This window comes from Nelumbo lutea, chromosome 8, assembly GCF_056320005.1.
Source record: "Nelumbo lutea isolate HS-2025 chromosome 8, American lotus-T2T, whole genome shotgun sequence".
NCBI classification, from domain to species: domain Eukaryota; kingdom Viridiplantae; phylum Streptophyta; class Magnoliopsida; order Proteales; family Nelumbonaceae; genus Nelumbo; species Nelumbo lutea.
In genome coordinates, this window is record NC_142691.1 from 18081638 (window position 1) to 18100082 (window position 18445).

Genomic DNA, 18445 nt, shown 5'->3' on the forward strand with positions numbered 1-18445 from the left:
TCCAGGGTCCTATTCCCTCGAACAAAACGCACCCTCAGCTCTTCCCATGGTTCAAAGTGTCGAAAACGTATCAGTTTTCATCAGAACGTTAAATATTTAGAGTTGGGATCTTTTATTAGGTTTAAACATTAATAATCTTCTTAATATATTTATTTGTATCAATTGTTGAAAATTCTGGATGCATGATTTTTGCATATCCAAAATATCTACATTTTTAATCAAAGCTGTTCCTTCATTTTCCAACATTTATGAAGTTTGTTCCCCTAGTTCACTCATGTTTCAAAGTCTATCAATATGTACTGGTTTTTGAGAGGTTGCTGACAGCTGATACACAAAAATATAAGAAATTTATAACAAAATTCCTTATAATAAGGAATTTGTGACAAATTATAATAATAATGGTGGTAATAAGCATTGACTAATTAAAGTAATCTGAGGATCTATAGTTAAAAACACTTGATCCTAAATTTTCAATAGAAGTGTATTGATACTTTTGAAGTTTGAACCATGAGTTTACACTTCACATAAAATTACTAAAAACGTATTTCTTATATGTATGGGGGATTCAATTATGACCCTTTAAAACTTCCACCTATCGAAGAAGATTATTGGCAGTAGGGATAGAGGCAGCATTGGGGAGGGTTTTATAAATTTTAGACCCTCCCCCAAATCTAATAATAAGTTGGATTTTTAAAATCTAAATTCTTTTTATACATGAAAATGCAAAATCCTCCCCACCCTTACCTTCTTCACCTAGAGGGTGAAGTGGGTTTAGAATTGGCATCTAAATTTTTGATTATTTCTTTTTATATACAAGTAATTAATAAATAAAATAATATAAACAAAACATTAAAAATTTTAATTACTTCATTGAAATATGTAAAACACATACCCTATCATATTCTCAACATGTTAGAAAATTCCAAAACTTGCCCCTATCCCAAAATCCATTTTTAAAACAAAAATATACCTGCCTCATTGCAGTGAATAGGGCAAATACCTTAAAAAATGGTGTAAAAATAAGGAGAATGATGGTTCAGTTCAGGGTCAGAATTTTTTAGCCCAAAAAATAGTTAGGGTGGGTGCCTGCTTGAAATTGATACTAATTCACGGATAGACATTGATGTACGGAATGGGGTTTTTGACATTTTGAATGTTTATAATTCTGCAATGAAATTCATAAATCTGCATTGAGCCTGTCCATGGTCAAGTAACTAAGAAGAATTCATAAATCTGCATTGAGCCTGTCCATGGGTCAAGTAACTAAGAAGAAACCCATTTGGTTGGGTTACATAGAAAGGATTGGGGTGGGTTGGTGTCTGCTCTCCGACCCTCTCCCCCTCCATCTCCGCCATTTGCAGAGAAGAGAAGCTTCAACTGTTCTAGTGGCGGAGAGTAGCGCTTATAGCTGCAACTCTATCTTCTCCACCACTGACGACCTTTTTCCCCGCCAAGTCAGTATTTCTCTCACGGCCATCATCTCTGTTTTCCTCTTTCGCTCCCTCAGACGCTGCGCAAAACGAGATAAGCAACTGGCTTCATCAACAGTTGTTCAAGAAGCCATTTATGAGAAGGTATGACCTTTTTACCTCAAAGCATCCATTGATTACTAATATCAAGAGAGTTAATAAATCTTTAATAAGCCTGTCTTGGTTCAGGTAGCTGTAGCTCAATATTTGATCAGTTCTTCGTTCTTTAGTTTCTCCCATCTGTTTGTTGGGAGCATGATTACTGATGATGCGCAAATACTTTGAGAAAACTGTGAATGACGACTTACCATTTCTGTTCGACAGCCCTGAGGCCCTCTGGATATCTACAACTCATATTGACCGTTTTATAAATACCCAGATACAGTGTTTAAAGCTTCCAATATAGGGAATACTATCTCCCCTGCAGCTCGCGAGGCTAGGAAGGGATTGCAGGAATTTTGAAGCGGGGCTAATTTGAATTTTTGTAATCATCTTAGCGGATTACATTTTCTTTCTTGTTCATAAGTGACTCGTAATTTGGCCTCAAAAAATGACCAATATTTTGTCTCTGATTTTTTTTAAAATTTTTTTTGGGAAGAATCAATAACAGATGTTAGTTATAGGATTAATAATTCATTCAATTTTCCATCGCACTTGATGTTGATATCTTTATCGTTGGGATGCATTGGTATTTTTCTTACATAATTCAATTTGTACACAGTTAATTCTTGAAGCAATGAATGTTCTTGTTAATTTGATAGGTTTCAGGAGTTAGTTGCTTATAAGATTTTGAACATGCTACTGCATTTTATTTATCATGTGACGTGCACAGGGGCATTTTCCATCAATTTTCCTGATGGAATGCTAAAGGAGGTATTTATTTGCTTAACTTGTGATAATTCAGGTGAAATCTGGCACAACATCAAGTTTAGGTAGTTAAGTGAAACACACCCCTATTGGACAAAAACCTGGAGCCAAAGAGGGAGAAGAGCCTGAAGTTGGTGGAACTATGAATATTTTCCTTTCAAGTGCAACCATTTAGTGGTTGGTTTTGGCACTCATATGCTAGGGTTTAGAAGGAATGATTCTCAGTCATCTTTCTTGCATCTCAGACTTCATTAACGTTTCTCAAGGTTGACAACCCTGCTTCATCAATATGAAAGTATGCTGCCAAAACTTGTGTCTTCACTCCCTATCGTTCATTTACTAGTTTTCCTTTTTTACCAAACTTCAATTGTAGATCGAAAAGTATTAACTCTGCCAAATCTGTATTATCAGTCTGAATTGTTTCTGGTTGTTTTTCTTTTTATTTATGCTCATTTATTTTACTCTTGTCCTGTGAAGATTGCAGTCGAAGGATGTATGCATGGAGATCTTGACAATGTATACTCAACTCTGCTGCATTTGGAGAAAGTGGAGAATACAAAGATTGATCTTCTCATCTGCTGTGGTGACTTTCAGGTTGATTACTTATATCCTGTAAATATATAATTCATATTTGATGTTGTTGATTTTGTCATTACAAATTACAATTTAATTATTTGTACTGCATACATGTTTTTAATGATTATGTAGGAAGGTAAGTGATCTTATTAAGTTTATTGCAAGTTAGTTTTCAGAATTTGATTTATCTTAATGAAGTTAGAACTAAAATTTGGTTTAATTTCTAATGGAGAGTACTCTGGGGCATTTGTCTTGTCTATCATAAAAACCTAGATAGCTGGGAACAACATTGGGTAATGGCCTTTTATTGTCATCTATCATAAGATTGTTGAGGTGAAGAGGAGGAGAAAGGAAAAGGGGCTGGTTTGCAAATTGGATCTTGAAAAGGCATATGACATGGTGGACTGGGATTTTTTACTAGAGGTTCTCAAGCGTAGAGGGTTTGGGGAGAGATGGTGCAGATGGGTAAAGGGGTGCATTTCTTCATGTCATTTCTCAATACTGGTGAATGGTGTAGCTAGGGGTTTCTTTCCTTCCAAAAGGGGTATTAGGCAAGGAGATCCATTGTCCCCATTCCTCTTTACCTTAGTAGCTGATGTTCTGAGTGCCATGATTTTGAGGGTTGATGCTAACAATTTGATAAGAGGTTGGAGGATTGGTAGGGAGGAGGTGATGGTCACACACTTACAATTTGCGGATGACATCATCTTGTTTTGTGATGGGAAGGGGAATTAGAAAACTTAAAGAGACTAGTGCTTCAATTTGAAAGGAAGTCCAATATTAAAGTGAACTGGGGAAAAAGTTGTGTGGCAGGGCTCAATTTAGGGGGAGAGGAGGTGGATTCCCTAGCTAGGATTTTGGGGTTCGAAGTGGGGGACTGGCCTTTACAATATTTGGGGCTACCACTGGGAGGGAACCCAATGGTTGAGAGTTTTTTATACCCTGTGATTGAAAGATTTTCCAAGAGATTAGCAAATTGGAAAATGAATTACATCTCTTTAGGGGGTAAGATAACCTTAATCAAGTCAACCTTGGCCAACCCGCTAGTTTATTTCCTGTCTACCATTAGAGTACTAGTGAAAGTAGAAAACCAATTAGAGAAGATAATGAGGGATTTCTTGTCGGAACCAGGGGTCACTAAGAAGGACCACTTAGTGAAGTGGGAGGTGCTTTCTAGGTGTAGGGATGATGGAGGCCTTGGGTTAGGAAATATAAGATTAAGAAACACGACTCTGCTAGGGAAATGGATTTGGAGACTACCAATGGAACATGGCAGACTTTGGTCTAGAGTGATAGTATTCATGGATTGGCAGATAACGGTTGGGATGTAGAACTCGACCCTAGGGCTTCTTGGTGTTCTCCTTGGAAAACTATTCAAGGTATTTTGCCTCTTATGCTCCCTTATTTCAAATATGATGTCTCCGTTGGAAATAAAGTCTTGTTTTGGGAAGATGTTTGGGTTGGTGAAAACTCCCTTAGAGATAGATTTCCTTGTGTTTACTCTTTGTCTGAAAACAAAAGAAAAGTGATCTCTTCAGTGTTTGTTGATAACTCCTGGGGTTTGGGCTTGAGAAGAAGTCTAAGGGATTCTGAAATGGGGATGGTAATGGTTGATGATTTGATCACTCAGTTAGGGGAAGTCTTTCTTGATCAGCCTTATTGGGATAGTAGAATTTGGAAACCTTCCCCTTTTGGTTTTTTCAATTGCTCTTCTTTCTACAACATTTTGATTCAGACCTCTAACCTTGCAGGGAACTTTCCTTTAAAGGAGGTGTGGGTTAGCCTTGTACCCCCAAAAATTCAGGCCTTTTGCTGGGAAGTTTCACTCCAAAAAATCAATACCTTGGATTTATTGCAAAAAAAGAGGCCAAATATGTGCCTCTCTCCCCATGTTTGTAGTCTCTGCTTGGGTTCTGGTGAGACAATTTCACACTTACTAATCTCATGTCTCTTTGTGTTCTTTATTCGGTCTTGGTTCTCTCCTCTCTTTGGCTGGCTGCAGGTGGACTACCCCCCAAGTGTGGTGAACCTCTTTGATCCAGCTTTTTGCAGGCAAGGCAACCAAAGGTTCGTGGAAGGATTATGTGGAGAGCCACTAGAGCTATTGTATTGTGGTCAGTGTGGGAGGAAAGAAACAATAGGATCTTCAAAGGTAGTTGTAGATCCAATGAAGAGGTTGTGGAAGGAGTAACTACTAAGGTTATGCATTGGTTGGAATCCTGTGATCTTTTTAAGGATTTCTCAGCTGAAGACATTTATAGAAGTTGGGGTATTGTGGCAACTACTACTACTTCCAAAGCTATGATACAGGAAGTTTGGTCCCCACCGGCGCAACAAAGGGTAAAACTGAACTTTGATGGAAGCTTTATAAGAAATCTGGGCCCATCTGGTATAGGAGGTGTTTTCAGAGATAATGAAGGCAAGATAATGGCTCTGTATTCAGGTCCAATAGGAGTTGGAGATTCCTTAAGAGCGGAACTCTTGGCACTACATCAAGGTGTAAAATTGGCCAAACAGTTGGGGCTACAGCAGATTGAGATAGAGGGGGACTCCAAATTGGTAATTGGGTGGATGCAATCAGGGCAGCTGGGAATTTGGCAGTATAGACAGCTTATAAGGGAAATACTTAGCATAACAAGGGAGGTGGGTGTTTGTTTCAAGTGGGTAAGGAGATCAGCAAATGGTTTTGTTGATGCCCTAGCAAAACAAGGGACTGTAAGGGAGAGACTTTACTGGGCAATGCTGTAATGTTTGATGTTTATTGGATCAACCTATTCTAATAAGGGTTGACTTCTGCATTTCAGTTTTAATTTATCTCTAATGAAAGTTATCGTTTCTGATAAAAAAAAAGGTTTTGATTTGAATTGGTTAGAATCCCCTAGAAATTCAAGGTATTGACATCTCTGATAATGAATGGAAATCACTTTAGTATTTTAAAAATAAAAAGAAAAGAAAATAATCAGAAGATGAGTTGTAATGCAGGGTGAATAAATATATGAGTCAATATGTGGTCCAGCTTGTTATATGTAAAAGTTTTGGTTGAAGGATGAGGATTTCTTTTATCTTTTGCATCTGGAAACTCTTGAGGCATTGACTTTACATGCAACACAAAAGGTGCGGAGTTTATGTTGGTGGTAGAAGGGAAACTAATAGGGAGCTTCATGAGTACTGCTAGGGCTGTCAATGGGTTGGTTCTACCCGACCAAACTGAATTGACCAAATCGATTATATCAGTTCTGATTCTGTGATTTTGTTCCAATTAATAATTGGGTCGGTTCTGGTTCTTCCTTGTTCCACTCCAGCTTGCTTGCTTGTCTCTGATTCAACAAGACCCTCCCTTTGAACTAGTGTTGCATCTTCATTCTTCTTAATATAAGAATCTTTCATAAAAAAATATATATATGAGATCCTCCTTCCTCTTCTTCTTCCTCCTCCCATTCTGAACTATACCTCATGCCTCTAGGTAGTTGAATGCCTTACGTCACGCCTTTATGTTTTAAAACATTGCTTTGTACATGCATTTTCATTGTCACTTATATTATGGTTCTGATTTTCTGTTGGATTTTGCAACTTATGGGCACACCCCACAAGATAATTCCTCTAGATGGAGCCTTAACCACCATGGGAACTTAAGTGCCACAGGATTCTATGCAATTCTGAGAAATGCCTTATTAGCAAATCCTAAAGTTTTAGGCCAGTGGCATGTAAAGTGGATCTGTCAGTTGGTTCTGTTTGAGATCTGGTTCAGTGTACCCTTAAATTTTTTTGGAAATCATTTTGCTGAGTTTTTTTTTTTTTTTTGGTTCTTATTATATTGGTGTGTTTAAGCAGGCTGTTAGAAATGAAACAGACTTGGAAAGCCTTAATGTGAAGGCCAAATATCGGAGCATGAACTCATTTTGGAAGTACTACTCAGGAGAAGAAGTAGCTCCATTTCCAACTATATTCATTGGCGGAAATCATGAAGCATCCAATTATCTGTGGGAGCTGTGAGTTACTTGACTTTTTCTCATCTCAAATGAAATGTTTTCTTGACATTGAAGACTTGCATCAGTTGTTTTCATGTGTATAACCTTTTCTTTTCTTCGACTATGTTATTAGTTGTCATGGTTTCAAATGTCACGACATTTCGCTAGTGTCGCCTGACATATGTCGATGTCGAGGCTCATCGACATGGAAATGGATGGTAATATAAAAATTTAGTCGACATCCCGTCGACATAATAGGAAAAACTATATTTTTTTTGGTTATTTGGACTGATTTGGTCGACATTTCCTATATTTCGGAAATGTCGACCAAATCAGTCCAAATAACAAAAAAAAAAGATAGTTTAATGTCGACCAAATCAGTCCAAATAACAAAAAAAAAGATAGTTTTTCCTATTATGTCGACGGGATGTCGACTAATGTACATTAAAAAATAATATATTAGTATATTATATTAATATAATATAGTATACTAATATAAATTATTCCATTAATAATTTCTATTTAATATTTCAAATAAAATATTTATAAACAAGAATTAACAAACAATAAAAACAAAAGAATAAATTTATTACTTTATAATATAAAACATAAAATATTTTTCAAGTAATAAAATATTAACTAGTTAGAATTTTTAAAATATTTATTAAAATCAGAAAATGTTTATTAAATTTTATAATAAATCATATTCTAAATTTAATATAAAAAATCAGAATAAATTTATTAAATTTTATACTAAATCATAATTTATTATAAATTTAGTATTAAAAATCATAATAAATTTAGTAAGTTTTATAAGAAATCAGAATTTATCATAATCTTGATACTACAAAAAGGAGAATTAGTTTATTAAATTTATAATAAAACATAATGTATTATAACTTTAATGTTTAAAAAATCAGAATTAATGTATTTTTATTTACTAGTGTGAAATAAATATATTAGAATTTATAATAAATCAAAATTAAAAAAAAGAAAATAAAATATCGAATAACCTTGTAAAAACATCAAAATGCATAATAAATCAGTAAACAGTCATTTACTAATTTGTTATTGATCTTAGTTTCTTAGCTTTATATAATGGTTGGGAATAAGATAATAGTCTAGAAATATGCATTAATGCTTCTTTTATCATTTTACAAAAGATCATTGCATATTTCCACATATTTCAAAATATTTCCACAATGTCTCTAATTTTTACAATATTTCCCCTCGACATTTCTGACATTTCCGACATATGTCCTATATTTTGGTAAGCGACATTTCCATCAACATCGACATTTTAAACCTTGTTAGCTGTTAGTATGGCACTAAGAAGACATGAGTTTCTTTCAATTTTTATATTTACTCATAGTAGTGATAATAGCCATGGATAAAAGGTCAGTTCATTGTGGCACTAGTGTTATGGAAAAAAAGAACCAAATAGCCCTAGGTTTTTGTCTCCACCTAACTTACTCCCTCAACATTAAGTTCTCTAGATCAGATTCCAATACAGCCATCTCGTGTTGATTCTCTCTCCTAAAATCTCCTTCCTCTCTTACTCTTTCTAATCTGGCCAGCTTTTCCAAGGTTTTTTTTTTTTTTTTCCTGTCATCCTCCCCTCCAAATGTTTCCTTCTTCCTCTCATTAGTTCTTGCTTGATTACTTGCAATTTTTTGAAGACTTTTATATCCGCTGACCCATCCACTTGCACCCATCCACTTGCACTTCCTTCCACTTGTTTTCTACCCATTCTACAAAGTTTGGTTGCAGAAGCCATTCATTCTCGAACCTGAAAGGTTTGAAGCCTGTAGCAGCCGCAAATTTTCTGAACAGGATTGGCCTATGGTCTGATAATTGGATGAGTTCCGCAAGGTTTGAAGCCTGTAGCAGCCAGAAGTGATTGGTTTTCCTATTAGCTTATGAGTTTGTTGTCATATTGGATTAGGAGTTATTTCAGCAAGTCAGTTAATAGCCTTAAAGAAAATTTTGGATTTATCTTCTTCCTAGCCCTAAGTCAGCTAGGATTTGTCTTAAGTGAAAGTCATAGTCCTTAGGTGCTGAATCCTGTTCATTTATATGAAACATTTAAAATTTATTGTTTGGTTTGGATACCAGGCTGATTTGTTCAAGCTATTAGGTGCTGAATCCTAATAGACTCTTTAGGTGCCAAGCCAACTCTTGCAGAAGCATAGGTGTTGATTCCTAGGTTATTCTATCCTATCCTTTTTCTTCTCTGTTCCACTAAAAGTAGACCTGATTGACATTGTCTCTACACCATTTCTACAGTTCTACATTGTGCTCCCATCCTAAACAACTATTATTATTAGTTTTTGATCAGTAACTGAAACCAATTTTATTAATGCAAAGAGAATTGAAAGAATGTATGGAAGCAGTTTGTAGAAACATTGCCCAGCACTCCCAACCCATTGATCATCCATGTTAGGAGCTCTCTTCTTTGATTTTTTTTACATTATCATTACCCTCTTGTCCACTATCCTAAACAACTTTTATTATGTTTCATAAATGCCAATTCTGCTTCTTGATATCCTCGGAAAAGTTTAAGATGCTCGGGTGCTTGGCACTTGACGGTACACCTTCCTAATACATATTTCAATAAACTAATTTACTGTTATTGATAAAAATATGTAAGGTATTGGCTTGTAATGCTTCAACTGGCCCTCTGATTCTCTAATTTAAGTTTTAAAATTCTGATTGACTTGAAAGGCCTTTTTTCTTTTTCTTTTCTCATAGAATCAAATCTAACTTTTTTTTTTCATTATACTTTGCAAGTAGCAATTATCTTTTTCTTTTGATAAGATTAAGCCTTCTTCCAAGATTGTGGACCTTATTTAATTTACTTTATCATTTATTTTATTGTACCTTTTGCATGTTTCAAATTATCTTTTTGTTTTGTAAGATGAAACCCTCCTGAGCTTCTACCCCTTTTATGCTGCATTTCTGCCATGTTATTGATATCTCTTCATTGAACTGTCTTATGGGCAAGCATGATCAAAACTAATTTATTTTTTCCAATTACAGTTGTATTATGGCTTTGTTAGTTTTTCTTTTGGTAATGTTCAATGACATCTCTTCTACCTGTTGGATGCTTTTCTAGGTATTATGGCGGATGGGCAGCACCTAACATATTTTTCTTGGGATTCGCTGGTGTGATCAAATTTGGCAACATCCGTATTGGTGGTCTCTCTGGAATTTATAATGCACGCCATTATAATTTAGGTAATTTAATATATAACTGGTTTATTGTTGTTTCTAGGCTTTTAGCCTTTTTTGGAAGCATTTATATCTCTTATGTTGTATCCAGTGATTTAAAAGGTGCATTTAGTTGCATAGGCAGGGTGCATTTCAAGGTATGTGCTTCGCCTAAGCCTATGTGGAGCACCTTTGAAAATGCATGCATCTGGTGAGCCTTGCACCTCATCTCAGTCGTGCGCATTTTCAAGCAATGAGGCTGGGAGCCCTTGGATCCCTGACCAAGCCCCTTGAGGCAAGCTCAAACGAGTTCGTGCAAGAGGGCCCTAACTTGTTTGGTTGCTGGCACTCCAACAGAACCCCCTTTTTGCTAGTGTTTTCTTGTTAGACTGATAAGGAATTTTTCATCAAATAGCATTTGATTCATAATCCTAAAATTGCAAAACCAGTCTCTTTATATATGGGCTAAAAATTTAGGACCCTCACATGGACTTGTTTGGGTTTGCCTCAAGGGGCTTGATTCAAGGGGGAGGGCTGATCTCATAGAATTAGGAATGAAAGATGTGTAAAATAAAATTAGCGACCTGAAATAATGCAATTAGGAGAGAAATAAGCAGATTAAAAGTTTCATATGCTTGATTCTTGAATGCTTGAAAATTTTTTTATACGCTATGTTTGATTCATTTCTACATTCACTTTGAATATGTTTTTTATGTTATGCTTAGTAATCGTGAATTTGAGTCAATAGTCTTTTTAAAATGTTCAGCTTCTTTAAGATTCAATTTTGAATTTTTTCTGAATTAATATTATTTTTAATTTTTAATTTTTTTAAAAAGTTTGCACCTTGCTTCAGAAAGGCATGCCTTGCCTTGAATCTAGTCTTTTTAATACACTGATTGTATCAATGTCTGGGCTTGGGCTTATGATACTTTATGTTTTATTATAAATTAATTTACACTTGTTATATGGAAAAGCTTGTAAGGAATAAACTGTCAGGTTGTATGAGGTGACTTTGTACATTTGTAAGCATTAAATAATTATTTTATTTAATTATTAAATTGGTTCTAGCATATCCATCTATAGTTTAATTGTTGTATTAGGTTTTTTATGAGCAGGACACTATGAGAGGCCTCCTTATAATGAGAATGATATTCGATCTACATATCATGTGCGTGAGTATGATGTCTACAAGCTCATGCAAGTTGAGGAACCGATTGATATTTTTCTTTCACATGATTGGCCTGTTGGTATAACGGACTATGGAAACTGGAAGGAACTTGTTCGATTCAAACCTTTTTTTGAGAAAGAGGTAACCATATACATGTCAACATCACATTAATCGGTTGTGACATACTTAAATGTGCTCAGTAGAGTTCCAATAGTATTTGTATATATGTTTCATCTATTTAATTGCTTGGGAATTAAGGATTAAGAATTATATGCTCTTGCTTTATTTTCACTGGGGTACAAGCAACAAACCTTCTCTTATACATTAGTACATGTTCTCACACTTCCTAATAAGTTTAAGAACGATGCATGGTGAATTTGTCTTGGTCTAGCAAACCAACCGGACTTCTTGCAAATCAAGATGAAAGGGGATTGGAGCCAGCTTCAGATGGGCTGGAAGGTTAGCAAATGTTTTGTTTGAAACTTCAGACAAACAAAGGATAATTAGAGTTCAATTATTTTAAGCAGTGTTGTAAGAGCAGTTTCTTTGTTGGGGTCAGCACCTCTTTGTCATGCTCTGTTCGGCATATTGTATTCACCTTTTTAACTATTAAATACTAGTAACCGTTTCCAATAAAAATGTCTTGGAGTTAACAGTGAAGTTGATATTGATCCTCGGAAAAGGTTAATAATTGTTATTTACATGGAATGCATCCAGCTTAAATTATTTTTTCCCTGTTATTTAGGTGGCAAATGATTTTCTTAGTGTGTCTCCTTGAAGCATGAATTTGAATCAAGGAGAGATGCGCAGCATTCTCTCTGTAGCTAGTTTATAGACTATCTTGTTTTAGATATTTATACTTTTACTGCTTCAAATTTAGAGACAGATCAATGTTGATAATACTCTTTATTACTGTTTTTTCTCATATCCTTGATACAACTAAAATACTGTTCTCTACCTCTCAGATTGAGGAAAGAACACTTGGAAGTAAGGCTGCTGCAGACTTGCTAGACAAATTGAAACCACCTTATTGGTTTTCAGCTCATCTCCACTGCAAATTTGCAGCTTTGGTTCAACATGGGGAGGATGGTCCAGTTACAAGATTTCTTGCACTGGATAAGTGCCTTCCTGGACGCAAATTTTTGCAGGTAGTATCCTCATTTCCTCTATGGACTTTTATGATAATCACTGGAAGCTAATGCCTTATGGTTGCTTTGACTTGACCTTTAGGTTGTTGAAACTGAATCAAAGCCTGGGCCTTATGAGATTCAGTATGATGAAGAATGGCTGGCAATAACAAAGAAATTTAATTGTATCTTCCCTCTAACCAGGAGGCTTGTGCATTTGGGGTGTGTTTTGCTCTAGGATATACAGAATTTTGAAATTTTTATATTCCTAATTTTCTATGCAGGTGTCTAGGAACCTAAAAACTATTTTCTTTAATGAAGGAATCTACAGGTTAACTTGCAAGATTATCGCCAGTGGGTCAGAGATAAGATAAAAACACGAGGCGCCAAACCTTTTGATTTTACAAGGACAGTTCCAACCTATGATCCCTCTTGTCCAGGGTCTAATGGTTCTATTCCTGGTAATCTTTGAGATATTATTTATTTATTATTGCATGAGGAGGTGTTAAATATGAAAACATTAGTCTAGCATGACTCTGGTAAATGTAAACCATGGGTCAGCATTAGTTTCTGAAATCCTTACATGGAAAAAAGGGATAAGAAGAACCAGGCATTCTTGTAGTTGATTGTGGTTGCCTTTGTGAGTCTTTCTTTTTCTTTTTTAAGCATTTCCCAAACTTAATCTAGTACTTGAGAATGTATATGCCATTCAAGTGCGTCAACCAAAGGATGTAAAGTCACAATGTAGAATTATGTATTGTCAAAGTTCATAAGGGTTTAAACCAACACTGAAATTTTGTAACAGAATTTGGTGTTTGTATGGGTCTTATGGCTCATCATCATCATCATCAATGCCTAATCCCTACTATATGGGATATGATACATGAGTCCTGTTTTGCCATTCTGTTATTGTTTATTGCCATATCCATTGTAGGGGTCTTATGGATCTTCTGTGGTGGGGTGGGAGATGTCCGTTTGTAGCTGTCAACATCTATTTTGATCAAGTAGGACTGAAATTGATTATTTTGTAATTTATGCTATTTTTTATGTTTTCATTTGACATTTTCATGAATTGGTAGTTGCTCATATGAACCTACAGAGTATGTAATGGGAACCTCAAAGTTGACCTATTGTTGAAGAAATAATTGACTTTATTGCTATAGATTTTATGGATTATGAGGATTCTTTTGTAATCTATCATAGGGGATCCCCCATAGCATAAATCTATACAAATTTTAAAGTTTAAGTCAATCATCCCCACTCCACCACAAAAAAGCTAATTTCTTTAGCAATATATCAACTTTGAGGTTTTCATTAATCAATATGTAGGTTCACATGTGCAGTTATCAACTCATTTAAACATCAAATAATATTCAAAAATTACATAAATTGCAGTATAATCAAGTCATGTCCTAGTTGATCAAAACAGGTATTGACAGCCATAAGCAGACTTCTCCCCACTCTACCAAAGAAAACTAAATAGATAACAATAAAAATTCCTGTATAGGATCTTGACTATAGAAAGTTGGTATAAGTTTTCATGAATTGTATCAACATATTAGCTTACATGGAACTATGAAGAGAATTTGAAACCAGAGGAAAATTACTCTAAACCATATATCAAATAAGAACCTTGATTCTTTTTTTTTTTTTTCTTATAAGACCCTTACAAACACGTAATTCTAAGCATTAATTTTCATCCTTTGGGACTTGGACAAAACATATTTTCTGCATTATGAAAACAAATACTTTGCATCCTTGGGTTGGTGAACTTGAATGGTATATGATTCTCAATTACCTGATTAAGTTTGGGTATGGGAAATGCTTCATAATACTCCAATTAACTGAATGATATTTGTAGGCACCATGGTAAGGTGGAGGTTGGTCAGTCTCCGAAGGTCTGGAGATGGCAACAGGAAAAAGAGAGGACGTGAGGAAGAGAGGAGAAGGGAAGAGAGAAGGGAGAATCCCTGTGTGAGAAACCCTAGGTGAGCTATGATTGTGTTATCCCCTTGGGAAAGAATTGCCCTCCCCTTTTTATAGAGAGAGTTAAGGCTATCAGGGAAGGAGTTCTTTCCTGTTAGGAAAGAGGATCTCTCCTGTTAGGAAATGAGGTCTTATTAAGGGATCATTATTAGAGAATCCTATCCCTTCCAGATTCTCTCCGTACGTGACCCTATTGTACTGACGTGGTGTGAGTGACGTTATCGTTTGGCGTGTTTACCTACATGCATAATTAAAAGATGCACGTGTAGCCAGCATTTACTCCCGATCTATCGTGATTCCGTAGTTCTTGTAATGGTGTCGAGTTCATCACAACTCTGGTGTGTTCGGGGTTCATCGCAAGCCTGCGCAGGAAAGAACTCCGGTGTGATGAACTTATCGCGATCGTGCGATGGGTTATGGATTCATCGCAGTTGTCCACGTAGCGTTGGTTTGGCACCCTCTGTACTCTGATGGTCTTAGTGACCACTATGTACCTACAATATCTACATTTTCATTACCAGAAATTACTCTCAAAGGTAACCATTATCAACTACAAGAATGGTTAATTCTTTGTGCTCATCCTTTATTTTTTCCACAACTTTCAGAAACTAATAGCTAGTCATGTTTTACTAGAGCCATGCTAGCTTAATGTTTTCATATTTAATGGGTCAACCAATAAACTCTATAACATGCACATATTGATAGTGTACATGATTTATTCTGTACAGGACATCAGCGCAACCCCCAAACAGAATCCTTATTGAAGTTTCTGGAACTCCCATATGTTCTCGATAGCACATCAGAATCAAATGTGTTAATGCATCTGATATCTGCAGGTACCATTCTATTTTTCTATACCCGTATTCAACATAGCTAATTTACTTGGTTCTCTTCTAGAATGTTTTTCTTGGTTGTTGTAGAATACAATGTCTTGAACTCTTTTCAGGTCTTGTGGAAATACTGATATCTAATAGCTATTTTATGTGTCTGACATGGATACATAATTCATTTAGGAAAATCATGCAACACTAAAGCTTGGCTAATATTCTACAAGGCATGCCCTAAGCTTTGCTTAGCCTGACAGGCAAGGCTCATTTTGTTGGGTGTGCCTTCCCTAAACTCAGGTGTGTTTTACCTGGTTTGTTCTGGAGGACATAAGGGTATTACTGTAATGTTGGTAACTTAATGGAGACTCTTGCTTATTCTTAAGTTTTCTCATAGTGGAAGTGTTCTCAATCTTTTGTGGATGTAGGCTACTGAGTGAATTGCATTAGATCTTGTTTCTTCCTTTTCTTTCACTAATTTTCTGGCTTATGGATCTCAAAATTTCAGGTTAACATTGGTATTAGAGTACCTCTTGGACTAATCCATACAGTCCTCAAACTTCAACTAAAAATCCTGAAAAATCATAGATATCTTATTATAAATAAACTTTATCAATTTAGATCAGAAAATCCAACTTTTGGAAACGGACTTGAAATCTGTTGGAACTAATCCATCTTTGAACCCTGTTCTAAATTTTTGTTTCTAATGTGTAAATCAGAAGAAAACCAGATCGAATTGCTAAATGCAACTTCACAAAAAAAAATCTTTATCACACAATATTTATTGAAATCAGTTTTTCAAATAGTGGCTTTGATACAAAGTAAATCTTGAGGCAGAGAAGACAATAAAACTGACAAGAATGTGAATAATATAAAACACAACCCTGACCGGGATCAGGACCAACCCATTGATAGCACTATCTGAAATGGGTGCATTAAGGGTGTAGAGATGTCCAGGTATCAGAAGGTACATACAATGATAAGAGTACACCTTAACTTAGAAAAAAAAATCTAGCCAATAAGAAAATACTAGTGGTAGAAATATTGCCAAATGGAGTTAGCACCATTAGGTTCCTCTAAGAATAAATACCAAGCACATGATAACAAATACTTTTCATTCGTTTCATTCATTTTTCTTCTCAGCTCAAAAAATTAAGATGCTGAAGAGTTTGATTATGTTGCACGAACTGTGCATACCCACTTTGAGCATTGAATTCCAAATTCTGTTTTGGGTTTATAGCCTCAGTAGTTCCAATATGTAGATTCAGAATCAATGGTTTATGGATGCATGTATAGCAGTTAGAAATAGAATAAGAGACCAAAATGTTAAGCCAAAGGTAGAAAAGTTGATCACTTAGGACAGAGGATATATCATGCCTATAGGAATTGAATGACTTGGTGTAAAAAACAATCAAGAGATTGTCTTGACTTGTTTTGTGTTCACAGTTCAGTTCATATGCACTTTGTAATAGAATATCTTCTTCCCTAGCTCTAACTTGATTTATAATGGCCTTTCTACTTACTCTTCTAAACTTACTATAGATGCAAATGAAGTGGCTCTCAATGATGAAAATGAAGATGCCGAGATCGAGGATGTGGATGAAATGGAAGAACTTGCAGAAGTTGGTGTTGTGGATGCTGGGAATGATCAATGATGGTCAATAATGTTCACTGCCATTGCAATTCTCTTTTATATGTTTGATGGCTGAGTTTAGCCAAGTTTAGGGTTAACTCCTAACAAATCACATTATATTGAGAGCTTTTATCATATAGTAGGATTGAATTACCTGTATTTTTACTTATAAAAAAAATTACCTGTATTTTTTTGATAGAAATATTGTATATTTTAGATTAAAACAGTAATCCAGGACCTCCAGGTCTCCATGACCCTTGGTTACATGAAGATGTTTGGTATTTAGAGAGATTTCATGGGAAGCATCAATTTTGATTGTACTGGGCAGTCTTAATTTAAGTTGAGGCCTATGCACACTGCATAGGAACCTCGTTTGCCATAAAAAAAACGGTTAATGCGGTTCCTTTTCCTATTGGACCACAAATATGCATACAGTAAAATGCTATAATTTGAATTGCACTGGAATGAACGCATCACAACATTTTACATTCTGAACTAAAGGCAACAAGTTGAGGATGCCATCTATATCTGAGATTCTGTGAATATATCTTGTATGCAATTTTCATTTGAATGTCATAGCGGCTCTCGGGGGTGGATAAAATGCCAAGTTGCACAAGGAAAATAGTTATTTCAGCCTGGTTCTTTGTTTTTTTCTTTTGGCTAAATGATAAAGACTCTTTTTATACCAAGGTTTAAAGTATTGGAAATACTATGCGTATTGGAAAGGAAAATTTAAGAGACGTATCGGGATATGCCTCGAATACGCATGGATACGGACGAAAAAATAAGATACGCATGGAAATGCTATAAATACTTTAATAAATCATAAATAAACATCAATATCACTAAATATAAGACATAAATGAGTTATTTATGTATAAAAATAACACATTTTAGTGGGTTTTATGAAAAATATATTATAATCAATAAACGGGAAGCTGGGAATAGAAACATACTATCTAATTATGGACATAATAGATCAAGTAATTATTTTGCATGTTTTATTCTAATTTTCTAAAAGCTAAATAATTATTTATTTTTATTCAAATAATTATTTTGCATGTTTTATTCTAAAAATTAAATTAAAATTAAGAAAAATAAATATGTAACAAAAAATTGAATGGATTTATGGACATAATAGATGAAATAATTATTTTGCATATTTTATTCTAAAAATAAAAAAAATATCAACGTTTTAAAACATAGGCATTCCACTACCTAGAGGTGTGAAGCATAGTTCAGAATGCAAGAGGTGTAAGCTTCCTTAAGATGAGAAAGGAGGAAGGAGGAAGGAGGAAGGGGGTATTTCATTTTTTTTTCTCTATCTTTAATAAAAAATTTTATATTAAGAAAAATAAAAATGCACAATAGTTGTTAAAAGGGGGGTCTTGTCGAAGCGGACCACTTTCTTTCCCCTTATCTTTTCTAACATTTTATGAAAATGTAAAAGAAATTTGAAAAAAAACATATTTAGTTTCATTCCTTTTTTTACAACCTTGGAAAGCTTGTTGAATCTTGCAAATTTATAGATGTTTTGGCAAATTTTTACAAGATTTGACATAGTGCCAAAACACATCGATACTCAACGATACAGACACGATACGGCCTCGATACGAC

General features: G+C 35.0%; 1 protein-coding gene across 1 annotated transcript; it reads left to right on the forward strand.

Annotated features, from left to right (window-relative positions):
• Positions 1–1208: 1208 nt before the first annotated feature.
• On the forward strand, positions 1209–17092 carry DBR1 (debranching enzyme 1). Its single transcript, XM_088957765.1, has 11 exons — positions 1209–1574; positions 2374–2631; positions 2814–2930; positions 6744–6901; positions 9996–10117; positions 11206–11399; positions 12224–12406; positions 12489–12607; positions 12707–12846; positions 15100–15207; positions 16738–17092. The coding sequence occupies exons 2-11, from the start codon at positions 2626–2628 to the stop codon at positions 16848–16850; spliced, it is 1260 nt and encodes a 419-aa protein (XP_088813891.1). The 5' UTR covers positions 1209–1574; positions 2374–2625; the 3' UTR covers positions 16851–17092.
• Positions 17093–18445: the final 1353 nt, after the last annotated feature.